Source organism: Prunus persica, chromosome G5 (assembly GCF_000346465.2).
Source record: "Prunus persica cultivar Lovell chromosome G5, Prunus_persica_NCBIv2, whole genome shotgun sequence".
Taxonomy (NCBI): domain Eukaryota; kingdom Viridiplantae; phylum Streptophyta; class Magnoliopsida; order Rosales; family Rosaceae; genus Prunus; species Prunus persica.
The window spans coordinates 387,304-404,462 of NC_034013.1; the positions used below are offsets into that span (position 1 = coordinate 387,304).

Sequence of the window (17,159 nt, forward strand, 5' to 3'; positions counted from 1 at the left end):
GCTAGTATATATATAATAGAGAGATAACACAAGAAGAAGCCGCATCCGCGTCCTTTGGTGTCGTTGGCACGTAAAGTGCTGCCCAAGTCCTGCTCCGAATGATCCGGCTGAATTCACACATTAGCCATCTAATTAACTAACAAATTAATCATCTAATAACTAATTAAGAAATTAGTTGGCTCGATTCCATGAATGAATGAAATGTGTGTCATAAGATGATAAAGATGGACAAGTAAAGTTTTGTCTCCTCCGGTTCTGATGGCATGCCTATTGCTATTTCCTATTGCCTATTTCCTATTGCGTATTGCCTCTTTGAATTGAAGAATTAAACGATTCAAATTCTCCCTTTTTCTTTGATAAAAATGAAAGAAAATAAAATAAAAGAAAAAAATAAAATAAAAGAAAAGTCTCAGCGTCCCGGTCCGGACTCATACAGCCGACGTGTGGGATGGGAATAAGTCAGTCCAGCTCTACTCTACTCATACAGCACTAACAATTACTATGCATCTGGTCGGTAACACCCCCAATGTATCTAACGCGTGTATCTATATATTATTAACATTCCATTTTAATAATATACAGATGCTTTGCGACTTTTTTAATGAGGTCATTATCATATTGCTTCAGTTTTTATTTTTTTACTCCTATGTGAATTGTATTTTGCTATAATTTTTAATCAACAAAGTATCTTTCTGATTTATGTATTTATTTATTTCATTTATAGTTCCAGATGACATTATTACGCTCACACCTTAGAATTTCTCCAAAATTAGTAGGATTATTAGGAATAACTTTATGGAACGGAATTGTGAAACTCTAATGAGATTGCTTGCTATCAAAATAATGGGATAATATAGTAGGAATATTTGTTACACTAATAATGCTATTTGAGAATTTTGGTACATTAATAGTGGTATTTGAGTGAATTTTTGTAGAGATAATATATATATATATATATATAACGATATTGGATTCAAGTGATTTTTTGTAGAGATAATCTTTGAATGAAAATCTACAAAATAGACAGTTTGGATTAGTAAAATATAATACGGAGTGGACCCTACAAGAGTTCTCCTCAAATAAACTTATTTAAGAGATCCCTCAATAAAAGCTCATTCCATATATACATTATTGATGGATTTGTGTATTATTAAAAATGTTTGGAGAGCTTGAATTTTTATAGTTGTTCAATTTTGTTCTTGGGCGTCATAACATGAGAAAGTGCAAGTCAAAAGGAGTAACTTCAGAACTTTTTAGTCTTCTTTTATGAGATATTCACAAGGGCTCTGCTCTTTAATCGTTGTGTTCCACGCCAATAAAAACAATATTCATGCAAAGAATGCAAAAGAACTCACAGCATTCATGTAATTTGAGCAGCGTACGTGGAGAGAACACAGACAGAAACAAACTAAAAATAATTAATATTTATTATCATACTGAATGTTCCTTTTTTTCTTTTTTGACATTTTGTTCTTCACGCATATATAAAGAAAACCAATCTATATCAGTGTGTGAAAGAAAAAGCCACTTAAATGCAAACCAAGAGGAAAACAAATCCCCAGATGGGCACAAAAGAATTTGCCTATATATTATGGGAATGTCCCAACAAACTCTGTTAAATACCTACTTAAATACGTGCATGTATTCAGAAAAACTTATCAAGCAGAGATTTAAAATGGGAGCTGCCGCCATTGCCCAAGAAAAACAAGGCCAAGACAACCAGAACTGTAAGGAGGACCCACATCCAAGGCTGCATCCTTCTCTTACTGCGGTTGCGAAGAGGCAGGGGGATGGATTTTACCTTTGTTTGCTTTGTGAACTGCGATGATTTCTGAGACCTCTTTGTTACGGTGATAGGTTTCTCTTTAGTTTCAGACTGCTCTGGAGTTTCAGTTGGGGTTTCCGAGCTTGGTTCTGGAGCAGATTCTCCTTCACTAATACCATTTGTGGCCTTTGTTGTAGTTGCCTTCTTTCTTTCCTTCTTCTTCACCCTCTTCTCCCTTTCCTGCAAAAGATACAAGTCGTGCAGGGCCAATACTTAGAAGGCAAGAATATTGCATCAGGTGGAACAGAGATCCACATGTCTAAATCTACAATGCCTATGAGAAGTTTATAGCGCTGAAAAGAAAGTGATGAAATTTTACCTTCTCTTTCTCCTCAGCTTCCTTCTGTGCTCTTATGGCAGCTCTGGCTTGGGCCTTCTCCGCTATTCTTTTCTTCCTCTCTTGTGCTTCCTTGGCTTTGGCCTTCTCCTCCAGCCTACGCTGCTCTCTCAACCTAGCTGCTGCTTCTTCCTTTCTCAATTCCTCTGCCTTTCTGGCCACCTCTTCTTCCTCCTTTGTTAGTTTAGGTTCTTCTACTTTTTCATCTTCAATCTCATTTCTTCCAGAAGCAGTTGCTGGGCTAATTTCAGATAAAGCAGGTTTCACAGGCTTCTTGATTTTAGCTATCTCAATTTTTGGCTGACCAACCTTCTTTGCAGATTTGTCATCTGGCTTTTCAGATTCCACAGGGGCAACTCGTTTTGCTTGTTCAGGAGTAGAAACCACTGTTGCCAAATTATCCTTGGTTGCTCTAACAATATCAGGTATTATAGGGGGCTCCTCATCAGGACCAAGTGAGCGCCCATCTGAGGTTCTCAGTCTCCTCAGCGTACTCCTGTTGTTGCATCTGACATATTCTTTACGGAAATCATCATTTTTATTCCAGAGTTCCATAATCGTTTCCACCTAAACAATTGAGTTTCAGCCAATGCACATATAAGCTGTTTTTCCAGATTCTTCAACAAAATAGGTTGGGGAAACACACACACGCACACACAAAACAGGACTCCATGAGCTAACCTGATTGATACAAAAATGTTGCAGTTGTTCCCTATCTCCACTCAATGCTAAATTATTAGCAACCTTTGCATCATCCTTGTACCTCCAAAAATATTTGTTCTGCAGATTCAAGGAATAAGGGGTTAGTATTTCTTTTCTAAATTTGCATCTATTTATTTCAAGGGTGAAGTTAACAAAGAGATAAAGGCATTGTACAATTAAAAACATGATTTATCAACTGGAAAAACATGTATAAGCAACCTCAAACATGTCCCCTTACATGTGACATTATACAAGGAACAGTAAAACATGTTCGCAGTCTGTCTGTGTGTGCATGTGTAGAGAGAGAGAGAGAGAGTGAGAGTATAATCCTAATAAGCAATTAGGGAATACAAACACCTTGTCATATTGTTGTTTCCTCAAACTCTGTAAATGCGCATAAGCTTCTTGACGAATGTCATCTGCAGCTCTAAACTGAGAAAGTAATTCATTCAGCATATTGTTTTCTTCATTAAATTTCTTTTTAGCAGCTTGAGTGACTGTCTCTGCTTTCAGAAGATTATTTCTGAGTAGATCCATCTCCTTCCTCAGAACCTGTAATAATGGAAAATCAGATAAATAACTGAACAGCTCATCTGCGGCACTGACAAGACTTTGTCTAACTCTTACAGTATCAAACAGTCTTATCTCTATTTTTGGTTACTAGAAAATGTATACTAAAATTCAAAGGTGATTAGTTGTTTCTAAGTGAATTAGATCTCATGATGACCACCATATGAACAATTTAACACAACAATCCCCCATGCTGGCTAGATAAGAAAAAGAAAATAACAAACAATTAGAAAACACTACCTTTGAGCGCTCTTCAATATGGTCTTTCTGGTCTAAAGCTTGTTGAACTTCATCCTGCTTACCCAGGCTAGAAGAGAGCTGTTCACGAAGTTGCTTCATTTGCTTGATTTCGCGAATATATTGCTTTTCTTCCTTCAAAGGCAGGGTCTCATGCTGCATAGTATGTTCCATATTGCGTATCTATTCATGAAACAAAGATTAAAAAAATACAGACATTCAATACTTACAAACATATTCAAATATGCTATATAAATCTAGGGCAGCAATCAATAGTGTTGAGGGATAGACGATCAAATTGCTTACTTTGCTATCCATATCCTCAACAGACATGGCATTCTTCACTTTGTTAATCATTAATTGAACAGTATCCATTTCATGGCGTTTGGCCTTAAACAGGTCTCGTGCAGCTCTCTCTTCAGATCTAGCAGCTTCAAAATTGTCAAAATACTCCTTACAAGTGGCCTGGCCATGAAAGAACCCCAACAGTTAATGTGAGAAGATACTAAAATCTAACTACAAAATACAGTTGAAGATATTTCCAAAAGATTCCTCACCCTTTCCATTTGGATTTTGGAACGAAAAGTATCCCGGCTTTTAGTTTTTTCTTCAACGTGTAACTGAGCTTGTTTAATCTGTTCTTTCAAATTTTCGTCATCATATCTTGGAACCCTAATCAAGAAGTAGAATGGCCTCTTTTCTACCTCAGCACCTTTATTCTGTCCTTCCAAATCATCAGTAGTGGAAACTTCCTGGGAAGATGTTGAGGCTTCAGATCTATGAATTCCGTCAGTGGACTCCACCACCTCACATGTCGGTTTAACGTCACTATCAATTTGTACATCATCCAAGTTGCAATTTAGTGGCCTGCCACTCTCCTTAGAAGAGTCATTCAGAATCCTGGATTCAGATGTGGTACCATCATCTTCAGGAACATCTCTGCTTCTCAGAGCAGATGTACTGTGAACTTCAGACCCTGGTTTGTCATCAGCATCTGGTTTAGCAGGCAAGCTAGCTTCATTAGAATTGTTTTCAGCAACAGATAAAGGGGGGCTAGCAGCACATTCAACCTCCAAATTTGACAAGCCAGAATCTACATCTACGGCATCATTAGATATCTTTTCTTCACAACCATCCTGGCTGGTCTTGGGTTCTGATATCACATCATTAGCTGGACAACTTGACAGAGTATCACTCACAATGGGTGCACTCTCAAATTCAACTTCTGATTTTGAATTGGGTTCTGGTATTGCATCATTAGCTGGGCAACTTGACAGAGCTTCATCCACAATTGGCACACTCTCAAAGTCTACTTCAGATTTTGATTTGGGTTCTGATATTGCAGTATTAGCTGGGCAACTTGACAGAGTATCATCCACAATTGGCACACTCTCAAAGTCTACTTCAGATTTTGATTTGGGTTCTGATATTGCAGGATTAGCTGGGCAACTTGACGGAGTATCATCCACAATGGGCGCAGTCTCAGGTTCAACTTCTGATTTTAAATTGGGTTGGGAGATTGCATCACTTTCTGGGCAAGTTGACAGAGTAACATCCCCAATGGGCACAATCTCAGGTTCAATTTCTAATTTGGAATTCGGTTCTGATATTGCATCATTAACTGGGAAACTTGACAAGGTATCCTCTATACCAGGCCCACCCTCAGCTTCAATTTCTGATTTTGAATGCTCAAGAAGGCAAGGACTAGGGCTTTCACTACTCTTCTCATTTAGGTTTACAGCATCAGTCCCTGCCATCCCATCGTCAACAGTGCAAGTTGAAACATCTTCAGTAGGTAGAGAAACCTCGTTTTCAACATCTGGATTTCCTGTTGTATCATTATCAGCAACAGTTGAAAAGCTTTCACCATTTTCAGTAGGCATTTTCTCACAGCTCTCAGCATTTTCACATGACCCGTTCTCATCAGGTGCATCAACCAAGTCAACTGTAACTACGGGCTCTGAAATGCCCTCTTGAGCATGAACAATAAGCAAGCCATCTTCAGTACTTTGATCAGGGACAGTGCCATTGCCAACTTCTGCTGCCAACTTGTTCTCAACTTGGAAGGAGGCGTTTTCACAAATGACCGGGGCAGGCAAGGCTTGGCCATTTTCAGAAGATACATTTTGTTCAGCTGGATTTCCTGGAGTGCTATCATGAGCAGGACAAGCAGGCAAGCCGTCCACAATTACCTTGGACACAGGATCACTCACAACTTGCTTATCAAGCGGAGTTGGAATTGAATCATGCTTCGACTCTGGGCCGAGATCCCTTGAAGCATCTTCCACGGGCACCTCCTTGACCAGTTTGGGATCTTCATCACTTTGAATATCACAATTTGTAAGAGAATTCTGTGGAATGGACTCTGCAACCTCAATCGACATCTCCCCGTCGGCAGCCTTGTTTGGTGAATGAAGTTGGGGACTATCCTCCTGAGAAGAAACACTCTCTCCCACCTTGACCTCCATGTGAAGGCTGCCATTTTTTTGAACCCTGCCGCCGTTGAGATCAGACGACTCAACAGGATCCTCAGATATGATGGCATCGCCTCCGGTCACAAACACATAAGAGGAGTCGGCGTCGTCCTTGGAAATCCCATTCCCATTAACACTACCATTCCCATTCTCATTCTCGTTCTCGTTCACGTTCACATTCACATTCACATTCACATTCAAAACCTCACCTTTAGACACCTCAGATTCACAGGCATCGCGGTGCACATCCACCTCTGCCGTCATTGTGATCTAAATCTAAATCCAACCACAACCACAACGATATGTATCTATTTCACAGACAAAGTTACAAAATTTCAAAGTTAATTTGCATTTATTTATTTATAATTCCGTTAAAAGCAACTGAATTGATAATTTAGAGTGAATGAAAATTGAAGAAAGCGTCAAAGCAGTGCAAGATCTAATGTAAGGAGATCAGATGGACTTACCGGTGCAGATCGAAGCAACGGGTGTGAATGCAATCGAGCCGAGCAGATCGAGAGCTAGATCAGCCAACCGACATCAATGTGGTAGATTTTAAAGACTGGATGAATCTTTGTATGTATTGTATAATGTATGAGGTGGGTGTTTGGGAATTGGGAAAATAAGCTACAGCCAAGAGAGAGAGAGAGAGAGAGATGTGAAATTGTAGATTGGATTTGGAACAAGAGAAACAGCTGGCGAGGGAAGAAGAGCAGTAGAGAGAGAGAGAGTTTGTGTTGTGAACTTGTGATTGTGTGTTATGTTTGTGTTTGTGTTACAACTTTTGGTCGCTAGAGACTCTCACTAAATAGCAAATCCATTTGTATTGTACCTTTCTCCTTCTACTTTAATCCTTATGCGGCTCCTTGTGTTAGTAATTAATTTGGATTCAAAAATCAAAGATATGTCCACACGTTTTTCCTTTTTTTCTCACATGCTTTTGTTTTTATTTTTTCCTCATCCATCGCCCACCGTTTGTCTCTCCCTATCAATATTCAATATTCACTGTCCATTTCCCTTTTCAATATGTATTGAATTATTTCACCCGTTAAAAAGAACTATTTCATGCTTCATAATGTATGACTAGTTTTCGTGAAATCTGTATACTACTAGTATTTCACTTTTCATGAAATTTGTATACTACTAATTCAGTTCATCCAATTCACTTCAATTCGACACTATTTGAAGTTTTTTTTTGGTTATATTGAAGAGAATCGAATCATTGATGCAACTCATTATTCTGGTCTATCCAGAGTCACTTCTAAACGAGTCCTGTAAATTCAAACCTTAAAAAATCCATTTGGTAGGCTCATTTTTTAAAACCTAAATCCAAAAAAACTCAAAAACACCCGGTGAGATTTTAGAGTTTTTATTTTCTCTCTCTCACATGTCTCTCTCTCTTTCTTTCCCCTCCCTCTCTCATATGTCTCTCTCTTTCCCCTCCCTCTCTCGTCACTTGGTGGTTTTGGGTTGACGTCATTTGCAACTCCGTCAAGGTCTCCTTCATCCACTACCTCCTTAGTCTGACCCGACCCCACCCAAAATCTTTTCATGTTTTAGGTTTCTAGGGTTTCCATTGAAACCACACAAAATTTTCCTTTTCTTTTGGTAATTTCAATTTGAGAATTTAGATTTTTTTTTTAATTTTAATTTTTTTTATAGATTTTAAAAATAGTTTGGAGTTCAATACCAAACAAGTTTTTAGATCTTAAAATCACTATTTGAAAACTTTTTTTTTTTTTAAAGAATCAAGTTTTTAAGTTTAATTTTTTGAGTAGGATACCTTAATATTTTTAATAAATTCCTAAATCTATATATATAAAGCAAAATGCAGAGAATGGTGAAACATTCAAAATACCAGAAAATACCCTTGGTTAATTCAAACATTAAGAATTGAAATTATTAATTAAATAAGAATAATATGGTAAATTCACATTTTTTATATATTAAAATTTTAAAATTAAAAAGAAAATCAGATAATATGTCCTGTTTTTATAGAACATAACTACTCATGTTATCTTTTCTTAATTCTAAAAATAAAATATAAAAGATAAAAGAAAATCAATTGACGCATGCATCGCTAGTATAATGTAAAGTAGTGTAAGAGTGAGTGAACCGTTGAATTTACATCCAACGGTGAGTAACCACAAATCTCTTGAATCCCTGTAGTCCAAGAAATCAGGACTGTGTAAAGTAAATAGTATCGTATTATGTAGGGAGTTTTGGTTGAGCTTAATAGCAGTTTTCCAAACCATGTGCAAGTCTGGTATTGCCATTCTGGGCAGGGGCTGGAAGTGCTACTGTCTGGGCCCATTATGAAAGGGGCCCAAATTTTTTATTTTTATTTTTATTTTTATAAATATAATTGTATTATATTATATATTATTTAATATTTTCAGAAAAACAAATATTTGGATAACATTGGAACATGTTAAACTCCTTGATGCACTGCACTGCACCCCTTCCACTCCTACATGTTATAAATCTTTCTTCTATCCCAACCTAAATTATGCTTTCTGTTTGTAGATTGAAGAGATTCGAAAATCCAACGTACGGCCTTTTATTCATTGCGAAATTGATACTTATAAAAATCAATCGAATGTAATTGTTTATTATCTAATATCAACTCAAAAGGAAAATACGATTTTTTTAAGAAGCAGTTAGGTTTGAAATTGTTGTATGCATTTGTGCGAGGGGGTTAGGTTTGATTTGAGTTTCGTAGGGTTGAATAGTTGCACAATGGTATGGCAAATAGTACAAAATAGCAATCATTCGGCCGTTAAATTTGTTTTTTTTTCAACATAAAGTTAGAAGAGAATGGTCTTTTGTAATTTCCTTTGTCCATAAAAAAAAGAAGATAGCAAATAGCTCGTCAATCATGATTCGTGATATGAATAAGATAAGATTTTCTTCGTTGGTTGTCAATTGTTTTATGTTCATTCAGTCATTCCTTGTATATGAAAGACAAACAAAGAGCATATGGGCAAATCTCACCCGTAGTTAATAGAAAAATGCTACGCTTATCACATAATTATATAGTAAAGTGAAAAAAGTTTTTAATTTTAATTTAATGAGACCCCAAAATCCAAGCGATATGGTGGGACCTAGAATCAAATGCAACAAACGCGTGAAAACATAAAAGAGGGAAATGTCTGGGCCCAACTCAAATATGAAATGTCAAAAGAGGAGGCACCGGGGGCTTCTCTGTTTTTTTCCTGGTTTGACATCAGATAAGGATCATATTTATTTTCCCAAAAAGATAAAACTTTTTTTTTGTTTTTCGGAAAAGATGAGGGACCTGTGTTTCTTTTTATAATTTACCACTAAGGTCTCTTCATCATCAGTTATAAGCATACATGCAGCAGAGAGAAAACCTCATGAGGGCTGAGGCTGGAGCGGTTCTGTGTGTGTGCGCCTGCGTGGTTAATCTTTTGACAGTTTGAGGTCTTGCCAATTCATGTCTCCAGAAGTCTATATGTTTTTTTTAAAAATTCAGGTCTTGCCAATTGAATATTTAAGTCTGAATTAGAGCATGATCCATGTGGTTGACAGACAGCAGGGATGGAAGACTGGGAAGACCAAGTTGATTGATCCAGTGGGTTTTATATTTACCCAGAAAGAAAGGAAAAAAGAAAAAAAGAAAAAAAGAAAAGGGAAGATCTGAACTCAAGTCAAGTGGATATACCCTAGGAGGAATCTTAAACCAAGTATAGTTTTGGCAAAGGTTGAACTAGTCTAATACTGCTCTTAGCCACACATATCGGCCTGGCCTGGCCAAAGTTGCCATCCAGCTAATTGTTGCGATTGATGATGAATTTTTTGATAATATGACTACCAGTGGCAGCCTAACATACAGGAAATATATGGTAGATATGTGGACTAACATTTGACAGCGCGACAAGCGTTTTGCTTGACCTCATTCAGGCATCTTCGAATATTCAGGCATCTAATTTATCTATGAATATTCGTTTTGGCTGACCTCAGAATTTATCTCCTCTTTTTTTTTTTCTTTTTTTTTTACGGAGCCGCCCCGCTAATTAAATTAAAAATTATGACTATTAACTTTTTTTTATATATTAATTATATTAAAAATTATGACAGTTGTTTCCTCACCTGTAAATTCCGAATCGGAAATTATAGAGCGAAAATTACGGAGGTGTGGAGAAAAAAATTAGAAACGGGTGTCATAATGGATGGCTATAAAAAGAAACAATGAGAGAAAAAAATCACAACTTAGAAAACAAAACACTTAGCTCTACCAGTTTTCTTCCTTCCCATTTCTCTCAATCTAAACCTATCTCCTCCAACTTAGAAATAAAATGGCCTCTTCATTCACATTTTCTCTCAATCTAAACTTAGCTTCGCCAACACAGACATGGAGGCAAAGGGCTGCACCAATATGGATGCCTTACTTTGCTTTCTCATGAGGACCAGTTATTGTAAACGATTCATTACTCCTAGACAAACGATGTTGCCATTTGAGTTGCAAAGAGTTTGGTGACTCCTAGGGATGTGCGCATGCTAGGAACAATGGATGGTAACTAGGTGGTAAGTGATGTCATGGCACTGAGCGTGCAAAGTGCGGCTTCAGTTGCAAGTGTGGGTCATCACCTCATTTTGAAATTCCATGAGGTGCAAATGCTAAAAGCTCAATTGGTGACAGAATGGAATTTGGTTGAAGATTGTTAGAGTGTTATAAGGTGATTGAAAAGGGAGAGGGCAAAGACGTTGGAGGAGATGCTATACCAGCTTGAAATATTGCAGGAAGAGAATCAAAAGCTATCAAATATGGGAGGAGCTCGAGGCCTTGGATTGACTGGGTAAATGTGTGTGAAGAGATCCAAGTTTTGTTAAAGCTAAGAAAGTGATGTTTGGAAGCTCAAGTGATGAGTCCCAAGAAGCGGTGCTTGAAAACCCGAGAGGGGAGATCCAGAAGGCCAAACTAAAGTCTCCTATTGTTGAATCACGAAGCGCGCCATGTTGTTGTTTTAAAAAAAATTAATTTAGTGTCACATCCTGGGATCAACTCCGCCGTAGCACGATATTGTCCGCTTTAGGCCCTCCTCTCTGGCATTCACGGTTTTGTTTCTGGGAGCTCATGAGCAACTTCCCAGTGGGTCACCCATCCTGGGATTGCTCTAGCCCCCAACTCGCTTAACTTCGGAGTTCCTACAACTCCGAAGCCAGTGAGCTCCCAAAAGGCCTCGTGCTAGATGGATGCGGGTGTGCACATATAAGGCACATTACCCCCTCTCCGTTGGGTTTGATGTAGGATTTTACAATCCACCCCCTTAAGGGCCTGACATCCTCGTCGGCACACTCGCACCACACTGCAGAGTGGCTCTGATACCAAATTGTTACATCCTGGGATCAACTCCGCCGTAGCATGATATTGTCCTCTTTGGGCCTCCCCTTTCTGGCCCTCACGGTTTTGTTTCTGGGAGCTCATGAGCAACTTCCCGGTGGGTCACCCATCCTGGGATTGTTCTAGCCCCCAACTCGCTTAACTTCGGAGTTCCTACGACTCCGAAACCAGTGAACTCCCAAAAGGCCTCGTGCTAGATGGATGCGGGTGTGCACATATAAGGCACATTACCCCCTCTCCGTTGGTTTGATGTAGGATCTAACATTTAGTCCCTTGTTTCCTCTTTTTTTAAAGGTGAAATAAATATGTTTATTATTTTTTTATTCTTTTAATTTTAATGACACATATTAATGTACTTATCATCCAACTATAAATACCTGCAAATGTACAAATCTATTGGAAACTACGAATGAGTAAATAGGTTATTAACCAAGTAACCTGTTTAAGACGACCCGAACCCAACATGACACGTTTATTAAATGAGTCGGGTTCGGGTTGAGCATTCTTGACACGTTTATTATCCCGACACGACACAACCCATTCCTAAGCCTAATCTAATATAAAATTACTAATAAATAAAAAAATTTGCCATGACTTAATGTCATAAAATAATTTTTTATAACTAAAATTCATCATCAGTTAGCATGTAATAACAATCACAAATCAAATTCATACATTTTTTTTAATGTATGAAGAAAGTACGTTTTTTAGGAGAAAGCGGATGAATGTGATATATACTAATGTTAGGGCTCGTTTGGGACTGCTTATGTAGGAAGCACTTCTACTTAAAAAGGGCTTCTAGCAAAAACACTTTTATTATAAAAATGTTGAAATTTTCATAAGAAATGGAAGTGCTTCATGGAAAAGTACTTGGGAGTGCTTCCTGAAGAAGTACATGACAGGTGCTTTAGAAGCACTTCTAAACTTTTCTGTCAAACGCTGTAAGAATCGTTTTTGGTTGTCAGAAAACGCTTTTAGCACTTTCAGAATCACTCCCAAACGTAGTTTAGTTGGATCTTCCCTCTTTGTATTTTTTCACGTGCTTCTATTTTTTTTTTTAAAAAAACTAATTTAATTTTTGTTGTTATAATGAAAAAAGAATAAAAAATACAAATATAATGACAAGACTATGACTCGAACCTGGGCCTTGTACCGAGAAATATGCACTAGAAACTTTTGTGTCAAAGTGCTGCACACTAGAGTATATATACCACTTTTATAATATTAATATATATACTATAAAGTAAAAATATTTCAGAAGCCCTCAAAAATCGATGGACCCTGTGTAGTAGCCTCACTTGCATCATACCAGGGCCGACCTCTTCTCTATTTCTGTATATGATTTGTTTTGGTTGTAAATCATACTATTTGTGTTTGTACCCAATTTTGGTAAACGGACCAAAAATGGTCTGAAATGTTAAAATAATATTTTAAAGATAAAGCCAGACCCATTAGCGTTTGTCTTTTCTTAAAATGTCATCTTTTCCCTAATGGGCTTTTTAGGATAAATCAATAAGAGGGCCCAAATTGTAAAAATCAGACCCTCATCTTTTCCCTTTAAGCCAAGAGACACCATCTGATCGGGGCATTGGTGTTGATTCAACGAATTTCTCCGTTCCTTAGAGCAGAGCTGACCCCCGTGTGCGGCGGAAAGGAACAACGGACAGAAAAAATGACCAACAATTTGTCTCAAGGGCATTTTTCTTTTTCTTTTTGGTATTGAAAAAAAAAATAAACGAAATTTTCAAATACACAAGTTAAGAGACAGAAAACAACACACACTTTTTAAGGCTCCGAAAAAACAAAAAAGAAAAGGTAAATTTTTGAAGCATGAGCAAGCACTTGTGCCTTGTGGTCATCATCGGAATGACTTAAAATCCTTATTTCGCTTGAAAACTTATTTGTTTGATGATGGGCACAGGCACACACAGCTAGCGCCATGATTGATTCAGAAAGTGGACCCACAAGCATGTCCGTCCTATAGTTATAGTGCTCACTTTAAGATGCTGACTTTTTCAAAAAGCATTATGATTGGATATGAACCATTTGATTTTTGACCTAAAACGTAGGTGTCAGTGTAACACGCTGCCACCTGTCACTATTTCATTCATTTATATTATTTGTGCACATACGTCAGGCCAACTTCATGCTTTGTTGATAGGAGACCAATTATAACGTGGTGTTTTTTTTCTGAAGAAATATTGATGTATTCTTTTTTATTGATAAAGCGATTTTGGAAGTGGAGAAATCAAATCTAGAACATCGGTTGTAAGAGTAAATATTCTTGATCAATTTAACTACAAGTTTCTTGCTAAAAAAAAAAGAAAAAAAAGAAAAGGGTATAATTTCAAGTTAAGGAAGAAGCCAATGGATGCGACTTGTACAGATGAGGCAGACGTTTTTTCTTTTTAAAAGAAGGGGTTGCTTAATCGTCCATTCTTAAGCAAGCGTGCCCATCCTTGTACGTTATATCCAACGCCCATGATCCATCTAAAAATTCCAATCCATGGGAGGGGCTTGGGGAACCTTTTGGTAAGATATTTGATATTGGCATTTGGCCTTTGGCATCTGGCATCGGCCGATCCGACTGCACGTTCACGAGATGTGGGGTCATGATGTAGCTTCTTTAATATTGACATTGACTCATTGAGCACGTAACTTTAATCTTGACCCATTTATTACCTTACAAACAAACAAATCAACTATTTAATTATCTAAAAGAATAGAATAAGGACCAATGAGATAGAAAAAAAAAAAAAATCGTAAATAGGGTTTGAATTTCATAGATAATATGAAAGGTATTGTCTATAATGATAGGCAAATAAAAGACTTTCTCAAAATTTTTATTCATACGCTTGCTATTTTGGAAATGGGTATTGTTTGAATTTTTCAATTCATTGAAATTGAATTATTCTTTTTATTAGCCCTTAAATTTTGACTCAATTTGAAAAATATTTTTTTAGACTTGACTTTTGATCGGCAAAAGTAGGTCGTGGTGCGTCTTGGGGCTGGAAAGGAATTATTGAAGGACGTCGTAACTAGGGGTGGGCACGGTTCGGTTTGGACCGGTTTTTGCCTCAAATTAGAACCGATCCAATACTATTCATCCGGTTTGGTTCGGTTCGGTTTTAATAAAAAAAATTTCAAAAATTGTCCGGTTCGGTTTGAACCGGTTTCGGTCCGGTTCCGGTTCGGTTTGGTTTTGAACCGGATTATAAAAATTATTTTTTTAAATTACTTTTTAATACAATTCTCAACTGAAATATTATTTTTTTACTTGAAAATTAACAAATTATTCAATTTCATATAAAAAATAAATATTAAAGTGAGAAAATAGAGATATTTTGACATTGAACTTGGATAAATATTATGTTTTTTTTAGTGAAATTAAAAATATAGCATTAAATATAAATATATATTGAAATTATATATTTTTTTAGTTTCACCGGTTCAGTTCGGCCCGGTTCGGTTTTTGAAGACATGGAACCGGATCTGGAACCGGTCCAAACCGGTTCGGTTCGGTTTTTGACCGGTTTTTGACTTTTTGGTCAACTCGGTTTTTTTCCGGTTTGGTTCAGTGCGGTTTGGTTTGGATTTCCGGTTCGCCGGTTTGAGTGCCCACCCCTAGTCGTAACGTTGAGGCTAGGGTAAGGTGGAGTGTCGGCAATGGAGAAAGCATAAAGATCCAAGGCAACCGTTGGTTCCCAAAACCTTATAAGTTTCAGGTGATGTCACACCATCCTGGAATGTCAATATATGTCAAGTTTCAGATATGCTTTATGGGTCGGCTCTCATGATAGAGATGGACGCTATAAGGACAGTTCTGTTTGCTTGTCAACATGGGGGTTTCTCACAGGTGGTGGTGGAGTCTAATTCCCAAGTTTCCATCAAGATGGTGAAGGGGGAGAGGGTGGTGGCTGTGGAGGTAGATAGTATTCTCTTCGACATCCAGACAGCGATTCGAGAATTCCAGAAGTAATTTTTATTTTTGCACCTCGCAGCTGCAACAAAGCTGCTCATGAGATTGCAACTTTTGTGTGCAAGGTAGGTGGTAGTTACTATTGGGATTTTGTACCTCAAGATTAGTTGTTTAATACCTTAGCTGGAGATGCTAATATTCGTGTTCGCCTTTAATAAAAGTATTTGATTATTCGAAAAAAAAGGGACAAATGGTCTTACTGTCAATTTTGTTAACTTTTTATGTTAAATGCAAGAATAAAATAGTATTTTTGTATTATTTTTAATTTCTAATTTTTGAATATTCCTTTCACCCAAAAAATAAAATTAAAAATTAAAAAATCTTATTCCAATCCTCAGTCAAACTAAAAATTAAAAATTAGTTCGTATTCCTAAAAACTTGAATTTTTTTTTGGTTTTTAATATTTTATTCATATTTTAATCAATTTTAAATTATAAAAATATAAAAAAATACCATTTTACACATGCATTTAACTGAAAAATTAACAAAATTGACGGTATGACTTTTTGTTCTAACAAAACTAAAGTTGAAGGACTAGGGGAACGATTTTGAAAATTGAGGGACTCAAATACAAATCGGGTCTAAATTCAGGAACTAATAAAACGAATAACCCAAAAGGATAAATACAAACTCACGGCTTCTACCAAAAAAAAATAAAAATAAACATCAAAATCAAATTATTTGGGTGAGGTGGGAATTGTATTTGCAATCAAATCTCAATCCCTTCTGTCCCTTGCTTAATGCATAAAGACTCTCCTCTATCTTTTTTCTGGTTGGCAAAATTAGGAAGGGGTAGAGGTGTTTTGGGTAGATGGGTTTTTTCAAACACACAGTATCATAAGGATTAAATTTGAGACCACCAATTTGTAAATTAAGATATTTTTCACTGGACTAGATACTATTAACAGTGCTAGTTGCTAATTAATTGATGAGAATGTTTCGATAAAACCAAAAAAGAAGAAAAAGAATTGATGGGGGAATGAACGCGTATGCGTAGCATGCAATTTCAAATGCGAGAGAAGGACAACAAACAATAAGAAACAGAAATTGAGAATCGTAGAGTGAAAGATAGGTAACCGCGTGCCGCGTCAGTCAGGTAAATAAATACTCTATCACTTACTCAGTCAGACTATATATAGCGTAGTCTATTCTTTATCTATACTAATACCAATATAAAAACAAAACAAAAAATATAGAAGCTGGCACGCAAACCCATTTGCATGATAATTAACAGCTGGAAAAACAAAATTAGGTCTCAGAAGGAAAATAGCAGCAGCAAGCAACCTACCAAAGCTTGCTTCCCACATGAAACCACATGTAATGTAATTACTAATAACTGAAAATTATGAAGACAAAGAAGAAGATGACTAGTGTATACAAAAGATTTGCATAGAGTATTTTGCTTTTGTTGTAAATAGGTAGGCCAACTTTGCTATTATTGGAGAATGAGGAACCGAACTTAGACCCTCGGTGCATGGATAAATGCTCTTAAATACTTGAACTACAAGTAACCCTAAACAATAAGCTCGCCTTCCTTTTCCCTCAACTTGGCCAAGCTTAAGCTGTTTTTCCCTGCTGTACGGAACATTGGATCTTAAAATTCTACATAACATTGGGCCCAATAGAGGTTGGTTCGGGCTTTGTATAAAAAATCTGAACAAAGTGCTTGT

General features: G+C 36.9%; 1 protein-coding gene across 1 annotated transcript; it reads right to left on the reverse strand.

Annotated features, from left to right (window-relative positions):
• On the reverse strand, window positions 1,403-7,246 carry LOC18777718. The gene is made up of 8 exons (XM_007210364.2): window positions 6,613-7,246; window positions 4,229-6,453; window positions 3,978-4,136; window positions 3,675-3,854; window positions 3,222-3,416; window positions 2,844-2,942; window positions 2,145-2,729; window positions 1,403-2,005 (listed from the first exon to the last, which is right to left on the reverse strand). Exons 2-8 carry the CDS (start codon window positions 6,407-6,409, stop codon window positions 1,646-1,648), a joined length of 3,759 nt encoding a protein of 1,252 aa, XP_007210426.1. The 5' UTR covers window positions 6,410-6,453; window positions 6,613-7,246; the 3' UTR covers window positions 1,403-1,645.